Below are 14,716 nucleotides of genomic sequence, written 5' to 3'. Positions count from 1 at the left end.
CCAGTTTTGTTTGAAGAAAATTTCTTTTATGAATGTGCTGAAATGTGTATGTGCTCTTATATTCTAATTGAACTTCCGATTGTTTTAACCCCTCTGTTTGCCTTTTTCATTCCTAGGAGAGAAGGTTGCACATGTATATAGTTTATTGTCAAAATAAACCAAAGTCTGAGCACATTGTCTCAGAATACATTGATACCTTTTTTGAGGTAAGACCCAAGAAAGAAACAAAGTATTTCTGAATCTTTTGTTACAGTCCAAAACCTAAAATATCATGTTTCCCAGGAGCTAAGCAATCCTTTCCTATAAGCCAGAGAAATGAGTATGAATTCAGTCTATGATTGTGTATCTGTTAACCTTCAGAAGACTGGGGTCATTGTTAAAATAAGGGGTTTTTAAAGCAGTTTTGAACTTAAGGCTCTTTACAGATTCAGAACAACTCATGATCTAAACTCTCAGCCTAAAAATAAAGCATGTGTTTATATGAATAAAAGAAAGCAAGTGAAAGAAGGTCTTTAAACAAGCAAAAGAAAAGGCTGTTTTGAAAAGCACGCTGAAAGGTCAGAAGAGGCTGTTCTGAGAAATGGCGGAGCCCTGGTGTTTGTGCAGCGAGGCCCCTTGCCCCACCCCACGCTTCTCCCACCTTCCGTGCCGGCTGCTTGGCATTTCTGACTGGCACAGGGCTCAGCAATTGTCCTCTGAAAGGCAGCACTTACAGATCTTTCTTTTCTCCCTTAAAACCGCAGGACTTAAAGCAGCGTCTGGGCCACAGGCTGCAGCTCACAGATCTGTTAATCAAACCAGTGCAGAGGATCATGAAGTACCAGCTGCTCCTGAAGGTGAGGGTTTGCTGGGTGCAGACTCGGGGTCGGCAGTTTGGTTGGTGAGAGGACTGGATAGGTGAGGGGAAGGAAGGGTTGGGCAGGGGGGGGGCTATCTTCCTGTGAAAAACCTAAAGCGGTCTTCTGATTTCTGATTTTAAATATTTCAGAGTAAATTTCTTAAAATCTAATAAGGCGCCTTGTACTGTTTTTCTCAATGTTTCGTTTACATCAGGTTCTGAATCAAAATGTCACTTGAACTTTTTTCCCCATCACAGCTCTTTGAGTGCTAATGGTTTTCCTCGGCTCTCTCAGCCTTGCCAGTTTTCTCATCGTCCTGGGGTCCTGCGTGAAACTAAAATTTCAGAGCTCAGAAGCCCTTGATTGATTTAAATTCCTAAGCACAATTACAGGCAAAGTCACACAGTTGTCCCATGATGAGAGTGAATGTCGAAATATGTGGAGAGTGCTTCGGATATAAAACTTAGAAGCTGGGCATCCACAGAGCCCAGAGCTGTCTTGGGGTAAAAGACGAGCCGGTACCTGCTTAGATTTGGTTGACTTTGCTCTGCTGTAGCCCGAAATCCTTCTAAGGATATCTTTCCATCATGTTACCGGGAGAAAGCAATGAGAACATACGGCCGAGATGCCTGGCCCGGCACCGGGCACGTCACGAAGGAGCAAAAAGGTTAGCTGCTGTTGTAGTCATCACCCTTACCATGTCCTCTCTGTGCTGCTTGCAGGACTTCCTCAAGTATTCCAAAAAAGCTAGCCTGGATACGTCAGAATTAGAGGTACTTACATCCCCTGCTGGGCCCGCCCCGTGCTACCCGGGCTGCTCACTTAACCCCACTTAATCCTCCCCACCCCTGTCTCCAGTGTCCCCTGAGCAGCCTGCCCCCCCCGGGGGGGGGGGGGAGCTGGGGGGAGGCGGGGGGGGGCGGTGAACTGAGGGCGGCAGCTCTCCCGGGGAGCTGACCAGCGGCTCTGCTTTCTCTCCCACCGACAGAGAGCCGTGGAAGTCATGTGCATAGTCCCCAAGCGCTGCAACGACATGATGAATGTGGGGCGGCTGCAAGGATTCGATGTAATGCCGCAGCTCTTTAAACTCGCTCCTCCCGCTTCCCTCCTGCCCTTCGGCCTTCCACTACTTACCTCCACACGTAGAAAGCTGGTCCTTTTTGCCTACTTTCTGTCTCCTCTGTTCTTGAACCTGATTGGTATTTTCTTTCAACTTCTTTTGGTGCATTTGATTTGCTTTTGGAGGCCCTCCCTCTGCTCACAGCCCAGCGCCTGCCGGCAGAAACAGGCGGGACTCTACTCTGTCCCGTGGGCCCTGTGCTGCTGTAGCAGCAGAGCTGCCTTCCCTGGCAGGTGGTGCAAAGCGGGGGGCCCCTGCCCGTCCACCGTCCCTGGGAGCTTGACTTCAGGCTCACTGTGTTCATTGTTTGTCTGCCAAACGGTTCTATGAGTTGCCGGACTATTGATATTACATGTTATCCTCTTAGTATCTTAAAGATACTCAGAATTTGTACAAATTCAACTACTGAGTAAGGAAAGGGGGCACGTTTTTGCTTTTCTTGCCTACTCTTTTACCAGAGAATTAGGGTGTACAGTTCTTGGTGCTGTGGTTCTCAGGAAAGCACACACAGACTCTCCTGGACGGCTTCTGAAAACACGGGTCCCTGTGCATTTCTAATGGTCCTGCCAGGGCACCCGCCGCAGCTGGGCCCAGGGTCTGCGCCTCGAGAACCTGCTCCAGTGTGAACTACACACTTTCAACCCATTTTGTCTTTGATTGTAACCGAGGCCAAAGACTTACACAGAGTTTGGCAAGAATTTTATCTAGATGATTATCCCATCTGGGGCTAAGAACTCATTACAATAAATGAAATTTTTAAGCTCTATAAATTAATAGAAGAAAAACATATTCTGTGGGAACAAGGAAAAAAAAAAAGAACAAAACAGATATTTTGACTTAGAATGAAATGTTCTCTCCTCTTCCTTTGCCCCTCCCCCCTTTTAGGGTAAAATTGTTGCCCAGGGCAAGCTGCTCTTGCAGGACACATTCTTGGTCACAGACCAAGACTCGGGACTTCTGCCTCGCTGTAAAGAGAGGCGGGTTTTCCTTTTTGAGCAGATCGTCATTTTCAGTGAACCACTTGATAAAAAAAAGGGCTTCTCGATGCCAGGATTCCTGTTTAAGAACAGCATCAAGGTAATGGTGTGTTTGTGCTAATGCACGTACCCATCATGCGGATAAACTGTTTCCTTTTCAGCGATGACATGTCCTGATCCTTTGTTTATTAAATACTTAGAAAATTTCCTAAGATGTTTTAGAACTTTTAAAAGTTCACTCCATCCCTGTACTGCCTGCATTCTGAAGTGGCTGATATAAAAGTGGCTTGCACACATCTCTGTGTGACCGTGATGAGAAGATTTTGTCTTTGTTAGTTTTTGTGTACCCCCTTTCCTAGGACCGCGTACAACTTTAAGGGCCACAGATTTGGATAACTGTCGTAAGACCAGAGCAGAAAGCTTTCCCACTGTCTTATTCTCCTCCACTCAATGTGGACACACTGAGCGCTCAGTGCTTGGCATGGGGCCCCGGGGGTAGACCAGACACACAGTCCGTGCCCTCGAATAGCTTGTTCTCTGATGGGAGAGAAATACAAGCAACCAGACAAAATAATTGCAAATGGCCCTGAGTCCTGTAAATGGGACAAACCAGGGGCCAGATAGAAAAAAGCAGAGGAGGGGGCTTGAGGTCCCAGCGGAAGGTCCCTGGGAGATGCAGCTTGCCCACCTCTCCTCTCCATCGCTGCTCCTCCCACCTCTGCAGCCACGCAGGCCCTGAGCTCGGAAGGGAGGTGTGCTTCCCTGTGTTAGGGCCTCCTGCCCTGGGCTACTAGGCTCCCTGTCAGGGACGGGGACGGGAACCCTCGTAGGCCCTCTGAGCCCGAAGGTCTCAGCACGCGGTGGGGCACCGCACCGTCCCGCTCCCCGTCAGGCTTCTGTTGGCCACCTGCGGCAGCCTTCCTCCTTCCTCCCGCTCGGGGCCGGGGGAGGCTCTTCGGTGCAGCAGGACCTAGGGAGGCACTCAAGCTGGGCTCCGGGAAGCTGCAGGCCTCTCCTCTCTCCCACCACCCTCCAGCCCTCCCCACCCCCGCAGGCCGTTGGAGGCCCCCAGGTTGTCACTGCACCCACCATCCTCTGGATGTCTTACCCGTTCTTCCAGAAGCCTCCTGACAGACTTCTCCACTCCATTCCAGCAGCTTAGAAATTCTATGTTCTTGCTTCTGTAATAAGACTATCCCACGTGTGATATCACATATAACTTCATAACACATGTCCTATGAATAGTAAAGTTTTTTTAAATAGTCTCCTTTTATTCCTGGGGCAGGAAAGGGAGGGTTACACAAACACTGGCTCATCATAACGGAGTCTGAAATCCGGTAATTCCCAGGCCCATGTTTCTAGTTAATAGTCACGTTATTAGTTAAATTCCTGGTAATCCCCTTGTCCCTGAGTTTAGAAAACCATTGAAAAGCTTCAAGATAATGATTTCCAAGGCAGTAAAAATGACAGCTCAAAACTGGTTGTTTCAACTTTGACGTGGGATGAACTTTACACTGCACCTGACCAGTGGGAATAAATGTGCTTTAGTTTTTATTGTCGTAAAATACACATAAATTCACTATCTCAACCATTTTTCCATGCGCAGCTCAACAGCTTTAAGTACATTCACATTGTTGGGCAGCCATCACCACCCATCCACCTCCGGAACTCTCCTTACCTTGCAAAACCAAAATTTTGTGCTCTGGAAACAACCACTCCCCATCCCCCCTCCCACCAGCCCCTGGCACCCACCATTCCACTCTCTGGCTCTGTGAATATGACCACTCAAGGTACTTACTTCATCTACAAGAAAATCATAACAGTATTTGTCTTCTTGGGACTGTCTTATTTCACTGAGCATTACGTCCTTGAGGTTCATCCGTGCTGTGGCATATGTCAGCCTATCTTTCCTTTTTAAGGCTGAGTAATATTCCATTACTCATTCCAGACCACATTTTCTTTATCCATCCATTAATCAGCTGACACTTGGGTTACTTTCACCTTTTGGCCGTTGTGAATAATGCTTTAATTTTTTTAAGGTGAGTTGCCTTTGCCTGGAGGAAAATGTGGAAAATGATCCGTGTAAATTTGCTCTGACATCGAGGACGGGGGGTGTAGTGGAGACCTTCATTTTGCATTCATCCAGTCCAAGTGTCCGGCAAACATGGATCCATGAAATCAACCAAATTTTAGAAAACCAGCGCAATTTTTTAAATGGTAATGTATGTTCTGTTACTGGGCGTGTGTTTTGCCTGAGGTACACGTTTCTGTTTCTCTTCTCTCTCCTGTTGCATCCTGCTCATAATGATGAGACATATTTAGCACAGACTGTGTTTCAGGCTCTGTCCTAGTAAGCACTTGTGTATTACTTCAATTCCTTTTCACAACAACCCCTGGTGGCAAGGACCACTGTTAGCCCATTTTAAAGATGAGGAAGCTGAGGCACAGGGTGGATCAGTAAGTTACTTAAAGTCCCACAAATTCTTCCTGGAAGAGTCAAGGTTTCCAGCAGGCCGTCGCCCCCGGCACGTGTCCCACACGCTCTCTCCCACCACTTGTGCCTTGGAGCCCTGTCCTGGGAAGGGAATGCTTGGGAAAAACCGAGGCAGCTGACAGAAGTGGCCACAAATACCGTAGACATTCTCCAGTGCACCTTTGAAATCCTCGTTCACTCGCGTTGCTCATCCATAGTCCTGCCTCCATCAGAAAACGCTTATATCTTTCCTTCCCAGCTTGACATGAGTGATGACAGGGAGCTGCAAAGCACCTTAGGGGCCGTGTCTTCTTCACAAGGAGAGTGACCATACTGACTTTACGGTTTAGATAACTCCTTTGACTCGTTATGTGGATGACCTAAAACTGCCTGCTTCCCTTTGTTGATGGCCAACTTTGACTCTGTTTCTAACTTGGCCATCATTGAAGAGCTCCGAGAATTCAGCCAGAAGCTAGATAACTCATTTAATGTCTTCCCTTTGTCCTTTTCTCCATGTCCATATTCTCTGTCTGTGCCCCAGTCCAATAGGATGTTGTCATTTCTTTGTCACCGTAAAAGCACCTTCACACCTCGCATGACACTCAAGAGCCAGGAACACAGGCATTCAGTGAAAAATCAAGGGCAAGGCATTTGGGGCCGAGGGGTAGTCAGCAAGACTGATCGTTTTTTACATCTTTTGTTGGAATTGGATACGTGGGGCTAGTAGGGGCCCGGGGAACAGTCCTTGCGACTGTAGAAAAAAGTTTTGCTCCCATAACAGTGAGCCAGTGCAGGCCTCTTTAAGGGTCCTGTGCTGAAGTGATGCATTAAATGCCCATCCAAAGCATGCACCTGTTGGGAAATCTCTTTACCATCTTTAAAATGAAATGAACTGCCTCCCAAACTGGAGGCCTGAATAGACCATGCTGTGAAACTTTACTAGACACCCTCAGTCTACACAAAGGACCGATTCCAGAGGATTGAGCACCATCAGGAATGGCATGGGAGCTCTGGGCATGTGACACCCTTCCCTCTTGCCCCTTGTTCCAGTAAGAGGCCATGGCCAGGACAGACTTCGTAAAATGTCATTTGGCTCCACAATGCTTGTTCACACCTGCCTGACGTCTCCCAGGCAGGAAGGGGTTCTGCCTAATTGTATTTCTCAAAGGTTTTAACACTTTAAAATGTTGTGATCCCATTTCCCCGTATCTTATTTGGCATTTTTCCCTCGGTTTCTTGCAGATGACTACATACAAACTGTATTGTTGGAGTCGAGAGATAGGACAGCTACACACCCCGTGGGGGTCTTTGTGGAGCTCTTTACCTTCCCTCGTCTCTTGTGCCAAATCTGCACAGCAGAGCTGGTCCCTAACACTGCCTTCCTGCGAGCCTGCAGGGAAACCAAGGGATTCTTTAACTCCCAGCCAGGTTCTTCTTTGCCTGACTGCTCTGGGGTTGAAAGAAGACCTTTGTGGCAGCTGGACTGAGCTTTCCCACTCCGTGGGAGCCAGCTGCTGTCTGGGATTCTCCCACACGGGCAGTGAGCCTCTTCCCCTGAGCGGGGATGCAGAAGCTCTGCTTGCTGCTCGCAGGCCGGTGAAGGCCGCGCCACCCTCGTCCTCAGGCGCTCTGTCCTTCCTCGGCCTTCTCTGCCCACCCCCCCAGCCACTCACACAGGCACACCCCCGGGTCAGCTGTTCATCAACAGAAGAGTAGCTTTTAAGACCTTTGCCTTTTCCTCTACTGATGGATGGTGTCAATCTGCTGCTTCCAGGGTGGGTGGGAGCTTCGGGGTCGTGATGGTTCGAAGTGGCGGGCATGAGCCTGCACTTGACTGGGGAGGGGGAGCACAGGATGTCCTTTTGATGCCTTCCTGTGCCTTTCTCCTTTGCCTGGTGAGGCTATTTTTTCTTGATTCCCTGACAGGGCCTCCTCTCTGTCTCCCTTGTTTACAGCCTTGACATCACCCATCGAGTATCAGAGGAACCACAGCGGGGGTGGCGGCGGCGGCGGCGGCGGCGGGGGCGGCGGCGGGGGCGGGGCGCCCAGCGGCGGAGGCGGCAACCCCAGCGGCGGCCCCGGCAGCTGTAGCGGCCTCCCCAGCTCGAGCAGAAGCAGACCCTCCCGGATCCCGCAGCCTGTCAGACACCACTCCCCCGTGCTGGTCTCCTCTGCAGCCTCGAGCCAGGCAGAGGCAGACAAGATGTCAGGTATGTCCGCTCCCGGCCCTGCACCGCCCCTTCCCGGCAGCAGCCCCGCCCCGGAGGCCGGCCCCGGCCAGCCTGGCAGGCGCGCCCCGGGAGAGCCCGAAGGCCCCGAGCAAGACGCGGAGCGCATCCCCAAGATGAAGGTCATTGAGAGCCCCAGGAAGTCCTCGGGGAGTACCGCAGCAGGCGCCGGCCGCGATGCGGACGCCAAGGAGGCGCGGGCCAACCCGGAGGACAGCCGCTCGCGGAGCAGCCTGGGCTCGCTGCCCCTGGGAAAGCCCAGGCCCGGGGCCGTCTCGCCTCTGAACTCTCCTGTGGCCAGCGCGTTCCCTTCTCCAATCGGCAAGGAGCCCTTTCCCCCCAGCAGCCCCCTGCAGAAGGGGGGCTCCTTCTGGAGCTCCATCCCTGCCTCCCCTGCCAGCCGGCCGGGCTCCTTCACCTTCCCGGGGGACAGTGACTCCCTCCAGCGGCAGGCGCAGCGCCACGCGGCCCCCGGCAAGGACACGGACCGCATGAGCACGTGCTCCTCAGCCAGCGAGCAGTCCGTGCAGTCCACCCAGAGCAACGGGGTAAGAACGCCCGGCAGCCTGCGCCCGCCTGCCCCACTGCCTCTGTCCCGCCAGCTCTTCTAAACCTCCCCGTGGCCGCCGCCCTCCTACTAACTCCTGGCCCTCCGGCCGGCCGGCGCCGCCTGCAGTGGTCAGCTCTCCGGCCCGGAGCCCGCGGACCGGGCGCCTTCTAACCCCTCCTGCCGCGGGGACAGCGCTGCTCTCGTCTCTACTAACTCGCTCCTTGCTTTGTGTGTGTCTCCTTAATCCGGGAAGCCAGATCGTTAACCTTCCGAATGCAGCGCCCGTGCGTCTTTTACACTCTCTGACCGGCAGAGTATCTTGGAACTTCCTTTTTACCCCTGCCTTCCTCACACACGTTTTTTTAGAGGGGTCAGTGTCCCTGCTGTTTGCCTCCTATTTAAGTTGGAATCTGTACATTTTAAGCTTTTTGCTCATCGCTTGGTTGTGCTCTTTTATGCCTTAAATTATCTTTGCAGCATTTTTGACTCATCTGCTGGGAAAAAAAAAAAAATCCCTCAAGAAAACTTCCAACAGCAACTCACAGCAAACTAAGCAGACAAAATGGGGGGAAAGGAATCTCTCCAGTGGAAATACTTGCTTCCCCCCAAGTTTCACTCTGGAAGAGACTGCTGTAGGGCCTGTGGAGCCCGGGCTCCTGCCGGCGGCCGGGAGCATCCTGCCTTCTGTCCAGCAGGGGGCGCGCTGCAGGCGCTTCGGGCTTCCTCGCCCTCTTGCCCGTCACCTCTGTTGTGTCCTCAAGCAGAAAGGTTGCTGGGGTGGGTTTCTCCCCCATTTTGTGGCTTCCTCACTATCCTACCCAGCTGTTCTCCCACACGGCAGATGGCCTGACCTTTAACACTTTTCCTAAAGGCATGCGTGAGGGAATAGAACTGTTCTAACGAGTGTATGTTTGATCGCTTTATAAATTTTTAAATACATTTCCCTAAAAGGGTCTGTGTCTCTCTTTATGAAAACAAATCTGGCTTTTGCATGTCTCTCTTCTTTTTTCTGGACTTCTGTTAATGCCTTGTTTGGGTTGATGTGGCCTTCTCTTTTCTTCCTATTTGTTACGTCTTTTGTTAAACTCGATCTTTATATTTAATTGAGGAAGAAATTAGGAAATGGGTCTTGGTACCTTTATTTGCCTTTGACTCTTACTTGCAAAAATAAGTGGTCAGGGCAGGCGTCCTCTGCAGTGGCTGCGACCAGTGTCCTCCTCTTTGTGGGTGCCTTACAGTGGCTTGCAGAGCAGCCTACCCCCGCCCTTGGGTCTGAAATGCTAGGAATGCAGGTGAGCAACTTCAGCCCGAGGGAAAAGACGCAGAGCGCTCCAGGGATGCCATGCCTGCCCACATCTGGTTGAATGCTCAGGAGGCGGGTGTGGCCTTACAGCTGAGACCCCTGTGAATTAGGGAATTGGGCCCGGGAGCAGCTCCTGAGCTCATCCTCACCTGGACACCCCCCCCTTATGCAGACGAGGAGCGCTCAGAGTCTGTGCTTCAGAACCAACCTCAACTGTTCCAAAGCAGGCGCCTGTGCCGGTCCCTGGGCCGCCCGGGAGCGCACACACGTAACCGCCGCCACCTCCCTCCCAGGATGTCCTGAGACAGAGGCACAGTCGCGTGTGTTGTATGTTCCGGCCTGAGGCTGCAACAAAAGTTGCCTCTCACTTTTTCTTAGGTGGTAGGTAACCTGGAAAGGGAAATTGCCAATGTTTTAGATGAGTCAGAGTGCCTTACAGAAATGCCCTGGAAGGCTGGGAAGATCACTAGAGGCTTAAATGGGGATGTGAACATGTCCTCTAGGACTCTTAAGTGCTCTGGTTAAAAGGAACTGTCGCCCTGCCCCATTTCTACCCATTTGGGCCATCTTATCCTCCTGGTGGGTCAGCAGTGGCCACCTTCCTCCTTGACTACTTCCACGGAGCTGTCTGCAGTCACAGCCAAGCAGCTGTGCCTAACCCATGACCCTTCTTCCTCCTTTCATGGGCACCTTCTGGAAAGTTCTGCTGAGAGCAGGAATGCAGTGGATGTGGATGTGGACCAACCCAGATGGTGACTGTGCCAGCCTCCAAATGTGGATGCACAATCTGTCTGCACCTGCCACCTGGCAGCAATAGAAGTGCAACCCTGCCTTAGTCTCCGAGGCCAGGTGGCCCGTGTGCGTGCCCAACCCCTCTTTCTGTAAGGAGGTGATGGTTGTGCCAGCCGGGAAGGCAGCTTCGAGCACTAAGTGAGATGGATTTTAAATGCCTGATACTTAGCCTGGTGCATAGGGGAGTGTTCAGAAAATACTAATAGCAATTTCTGTGGCAAAATCATGAGACAAGCCTGGGATGCTCTGGCCAAAAGCAGCTGTGCTGCATAAGTTGCTTTTTGTTTGCATTTCCTACCAGATTTGGCTTTGTGATCTCAAAACTATTGGGTATTGCTATATAAGTCAGAATAAAGTACATGCTAGAAGAATAATGTGGCATAAATGAATATGCACAGGCCGTACGTAGCCTGACGTGGACAGTATGGGGGGATCCACAAGAGGCAGTAAGTCCGCAGCAGACTCTCAGCTGAGACAGAACCGGAGTTTGGCACTCTGCTGTGTTTAATTTAAATACCCACTGTGGGTCGAGAGTCCTAGCCCCGCGCCCCGGAATTCTCGGCACTCTGGCTTGTTAACGGCAACCGGCCCGTCCGCTCCAGCGTGTCCCGACACAAGCTCAGTAGCCCAGGGCTGACAGGCATGGGGCAGGGTTGTCTGACGGTTGCAACTGTACCACCTGGGACCTGCCCCGGGCAGCCGAGAGCCCAGCAGAGGCTAAGTGTCATCGGAGTCCGGGGGATCCGTGAGCGTCTAGACATCGTTGGTGGAAACCTCTGAGAACAAGCTACCAGGAGCAGGGGGCCTGACGCCCTTTCCCACATCCCACCTGTTGATAGGATTGAGCAAGATGTAGCTCAGGAGGCGACAGTGGGGTCAGCTTCCTCCTTCTCCCCTGGAACAAAAGGGTCACTTGGTAAATGACAGCTTGGGACAAATACTGCCATTTGTGTTTCTTCTCAGCAGCTGACACCACTCAGCTTGTGGGCCTAGGTAGGTGGCCTTAAGAAACGATCTCTGTTTTACTCTTGCAGTCTTGCGTCGTGGAGTCACTGAATATGTATTGAGTGTCCGCTACGTGTCCGTCACTGTGGTGGACCTTAGAGACACACAGTGAACAGAGACTGGGTCCTGCTAGGACTCCAGAGGAGAATAGGTTTTCTCGTGCCAAGGGCTGTTCCCGGAGATTGGCTTGTGGGGCCAGCGGTGTCCACAGCCTCTCTGCAGTGCTGTATAGTCTGTGTGTTCCCGTGCACCTTCAGGATAGTTGAGTCCTGCAAGTTCAGGGCCACTCACTAAGGGCCACATAAAGGAGGCAGACTAACTATGCATGAGAGCAGAACAGCAGTTGGTTTTCTTTTCAGGTATTCCTCATTCTTTCAGAAGGAAAAAGGTGAAAACGATCAGGCATGTCAGCAGCTTGTCATGATCCTTGGATATGTGTTCTCCGTGAACATTTTCTTTGGCAGATTTGGGGCCGCTCCATGATCTAATGTGTCAGTGAGCTGAAGAGCTACTTACTCTCCTGTGGCCTTTTAATTTAATAATACTTTTTTAAATGAGCATGACAGTCACAGTGACATAGATACAAGGCAGCATGGCATCAACAGGAGGACTGAGCTGTTCCTGAGGGTGCAAGGAAGATGGGGTTAAAACCGTAACCAAGCTCCTGAAAGCAAACTGTCATCATTGCGGTGACTGAATTTAGATTGTTGCTTGCATAGCTTTCTAGAGAAATCCCGATTTTTAATTATCAAAAAAAAAAAAAAAAAAAGCACAAAGTTAGCTAAAGAGAGAGTGGCAGAGGAGGGCAGGTGCCTCCGGGCCTGTCCGGTGAGCCCTGCTCTGGGTCGTCACGCTGCGCCCGCACGCCGGTGAGCGAGTTCATGACATCAGATCTCGTTTCAGTTCCCCTCTGCCTTTTTTCCGTCTCTCCCGCTCCAGAGTGAAAGTAGCAGCAGTAGCAACATCTCCACCATGTTGGTGACACACGATTACACGGCAGTGAAGGAGGATGAGATAAACGTCTATCAAGGAGAGGTCGTTCAGATTCTGGCCAGCAATCAACAGAACATGTTTCTGGTGTTCCGAGCCGCCACTGACCAGTGCCCCGCAGCCGAGGGCTGGATTCCAGGCTTCGTCCTGGGGCACACCAGTGCAGTCATCATGGAGAACCCCGATGGGACTCTCAAGTGAGTGCCCACCCGGCAGGCCAGCCAAGGGGCCAGGGGCCTAGAGGCCCAGCGAGAGAGAGCAACGCCATTGCCTGTCAGTGCGAGTCATCTCTGAGCACGGTGTGGAGCCCCAAAGTGAGGATGGGGTGGCCCTTCATCTCTCAGACTTGTTCTGGCAGGTTCTTTTAGTAACCTGCATGTGCAAACATACAGCTTTTTTAAGCCACTAGGTTACTTACAATAATATTATCATCTCCAAAGGTCTCGGGTCAGGGGTAAGGATTCCTCAAGGACCTCTGACTCCTTAGCCGGCTCTGCCGACGGTGCATCTGGTAGATGCTCATTCTGTGAGCTGCAGGTGAACATCTGTGTGATGCCATTACCATTACGCCTCACGTATTCTAGAAGGTTAATTCAGTTAAGAAATGACCAGTTTTGCTGTATTAAACATTTTTTTGACAAGAAAACTGAATTTGGGTGCTGGTTTAAAACTCTGCCCTTCCCTGAAGATCTGTTTGGCTGTGGTAGAGATCAGCCCAGTGGTTTCTGGGAGTGGAAGCATTGCAGGACTTGGTGATTTCTGAAGCCTCCAAAGGCCTCAGCCCAAACCAGCGGACCCAAAGGCAGTGACGGTGGTCACGCTTCTCTCCAAGCATGGCGGACCCTCAGCTGGGTTCGCAGTACAGGCTGGCCAGCACCCCAGCACCACCCTGCACCTCTGGGCTTGGAGCTCGCAGCTCCCGGGGAAGCTGGGCTTGAGTTCAGGCTACAGAGAGCTTCTCCTCCTTGATAGTCCCCTTGTGCTGTTCCTCCTTGAAATGCAGAACTGTTTTATTCTAGTACAATGTTCAGGATTCCCATTTTGTACTTCATTTTTATCAAAGAGTGTTCTTAGGCCTCGTATTAGGGTTCTCCAAAGAAATAGAAACAATAGGAGTGTGTGTGTGTGTGTGTTCGTTCCACGGAGGAAGCAGGTAATAAAAGGAATTGGCTCATACAGTTATGGAGACTAGGAAGTCCAAATGTGCTGGGGACCCCTTCTACTAGAGAATTCCCCCTTGCTCAGGGAAGCCCATCTTTTTACTAAGGCCTTCAGTTGTTTGGAGGGGGCCTCCCACGTTGTGGAGGGCAGTGTGTTTTACTCTACCAATTAAAATGTTAATCTTATCCAGAAACACCCGGAACCATGTGTGATCACATTTCTGGGCACCCAGCGGCCCAGTTAAGTTGATACATAAAATTGACCATTACCTTATGCACAAACAATGAACCATGGAACACTACATCAAACACTAATGATGTAATGTATGGTGATTAACATAACAATAAAAAAATAAAAAAAATTGACCATTACCAGCACTTTTGTATTTTAATCCTCGAAAGTGAAGAGCTTCTTGGTTTCCCCTCTGGTTGTTGAGACTCACAGGTGGGTTTCCCTCAGCAGAGCTCAGGGAGCCTCAGTCACCCCAGATCCCTTAAGTGGGCTCCTCATCCTTTCTTTAAGGCTTTCAGGAATCACTTGCTGAACACTGGAAAGCTGTAATACTACCAACGTGTTATTTTCCCCCTAGGAAGTCAACATCTTGGCACACAGCACTCCGTTTAAGGAAAAAATCTGAGAAAAAAGACAAAGACGGCAAGCGGGAAGGCAAGTTAGAGAACGGTTATCGGAAGTCGCGGGAGGGGCTCAGCAACAAGGTATCTGTGAAGGTGCGTATGCGCGTCTGCAGGAGCCTGCGACATTCCTTCCCCGGGCAGCTGCGGGCCGGGTGGTGGCCCAGGAGTCGCGGGCCTGGCTCCTGGCCTCACTTGCCGTCATCTGCCTTCCCCATCACCTCCCGCTGCCTTGGGCGCAGCTCCTGCAGGGCTTCCTAGAGAGCTCACGGGGACCGTGCTCCCGGCACAGGTGCGCATGCGCCTCCTGACCAGGTGCACAGGCAGCTTACAAAGAACGCTGCTGGCTGCGCTGGGGAAGCAGAGACCAGATTCTCCAAGCACACGGTGTGAAGTAGCCGTGGCACAGACTTCTCCAGGGCCCGCCCCACACCGCTGGGAAGGGACTAGAGGCCGGAGACACAGGTTCACCAGCTTTGGCACGTTCCCTCGGGGGTTGCTTCAGTCAGCTTTATTCCCATGATCAGATTGCCCTAAACCTAGCTGGGCAGTAGTTGCCTGCAGAGAAAGGAAATCTCCCCTAAAGGGAGTGCAAGGGCTCTGGTCAGGGCACTGGCAGCTCTTCAGAAGGAAGGGGCCCAGGGAC

At 51.4% G+C, this 14,716-nt stretch overlaps 1 protein-coding gene across 6 annotated transcripts in view; it reads left to right on the top strand.

Moving 5' to 3' along the window:
• TRIO (trio Rho guanine nucleotide exchange factor) overlaps positions 1-14,716 on the top strand; it is a 337,626-nt gene that overhangs the window by 313,160 nt on the left and 9,750 nt on the right. For 4 of the 6 annotated variants that reach the window (XM_025867461.2, XM_073891080.1, XM_073891079.1 and 1 more), the window contains 9 exons: positions 117-206; positions 744-836; positions 1,562-1,612; positions 1,828-1,905; positions 2,845-3,036; positions 4,976-5,153; positions 7,365-8,185; positions 12,227-12,474; positions 14,028-14,166. In XM_025867461.2, the coding sequence (XP_025723246.2) occupies positions 117-206; positions 744-836; positions 1,562-1,612; positions 1,828-1,905; positions 2,845-3,036; positions 4,976-5,153; positions 7,365-8,185; positions 12,227-12,474; positions 14,028-14,166 (1,890 nt within the window). Of the gene's footprint in view, positions 1-116; positions 207-743; positions 837-1,561; positions 1,613-1,827; positions 1,906-2,844; positions 3,037-4,975; positions 5,154-7,364; positions 8,186-8,664; positions 8,959-12,226; positions 12,475-14,027; positions 14,167-14,716 lie in introns of those variants that run through there. The other 2 variants (XM_073891081.1, XM_025867462.2) reach the window with 2 other exon arrangements.

The sequence above is a fragment of the Callorhinus ursinus genome, unplaced genomic scaffold (assembly GCF_003265705.2).
Source record: "Callorhinus ursinus isolate GAN/ISIS: 27379988/994484 unplaced genomic scaffold, GSC_fseal_2.0 scaffold3, whole genome shotgun sequence".
Lineage (NCBI taxonomy): Eukaryota > Metazoa > Chordata > Mammalia > Carnivora > Otariidae > Callorhinus > Callorhinus ursinus.
Note: the sequence above shows the minus strand (reverse complement) of the source record. Positions and strands in the feature narration are given on the sequence as shown.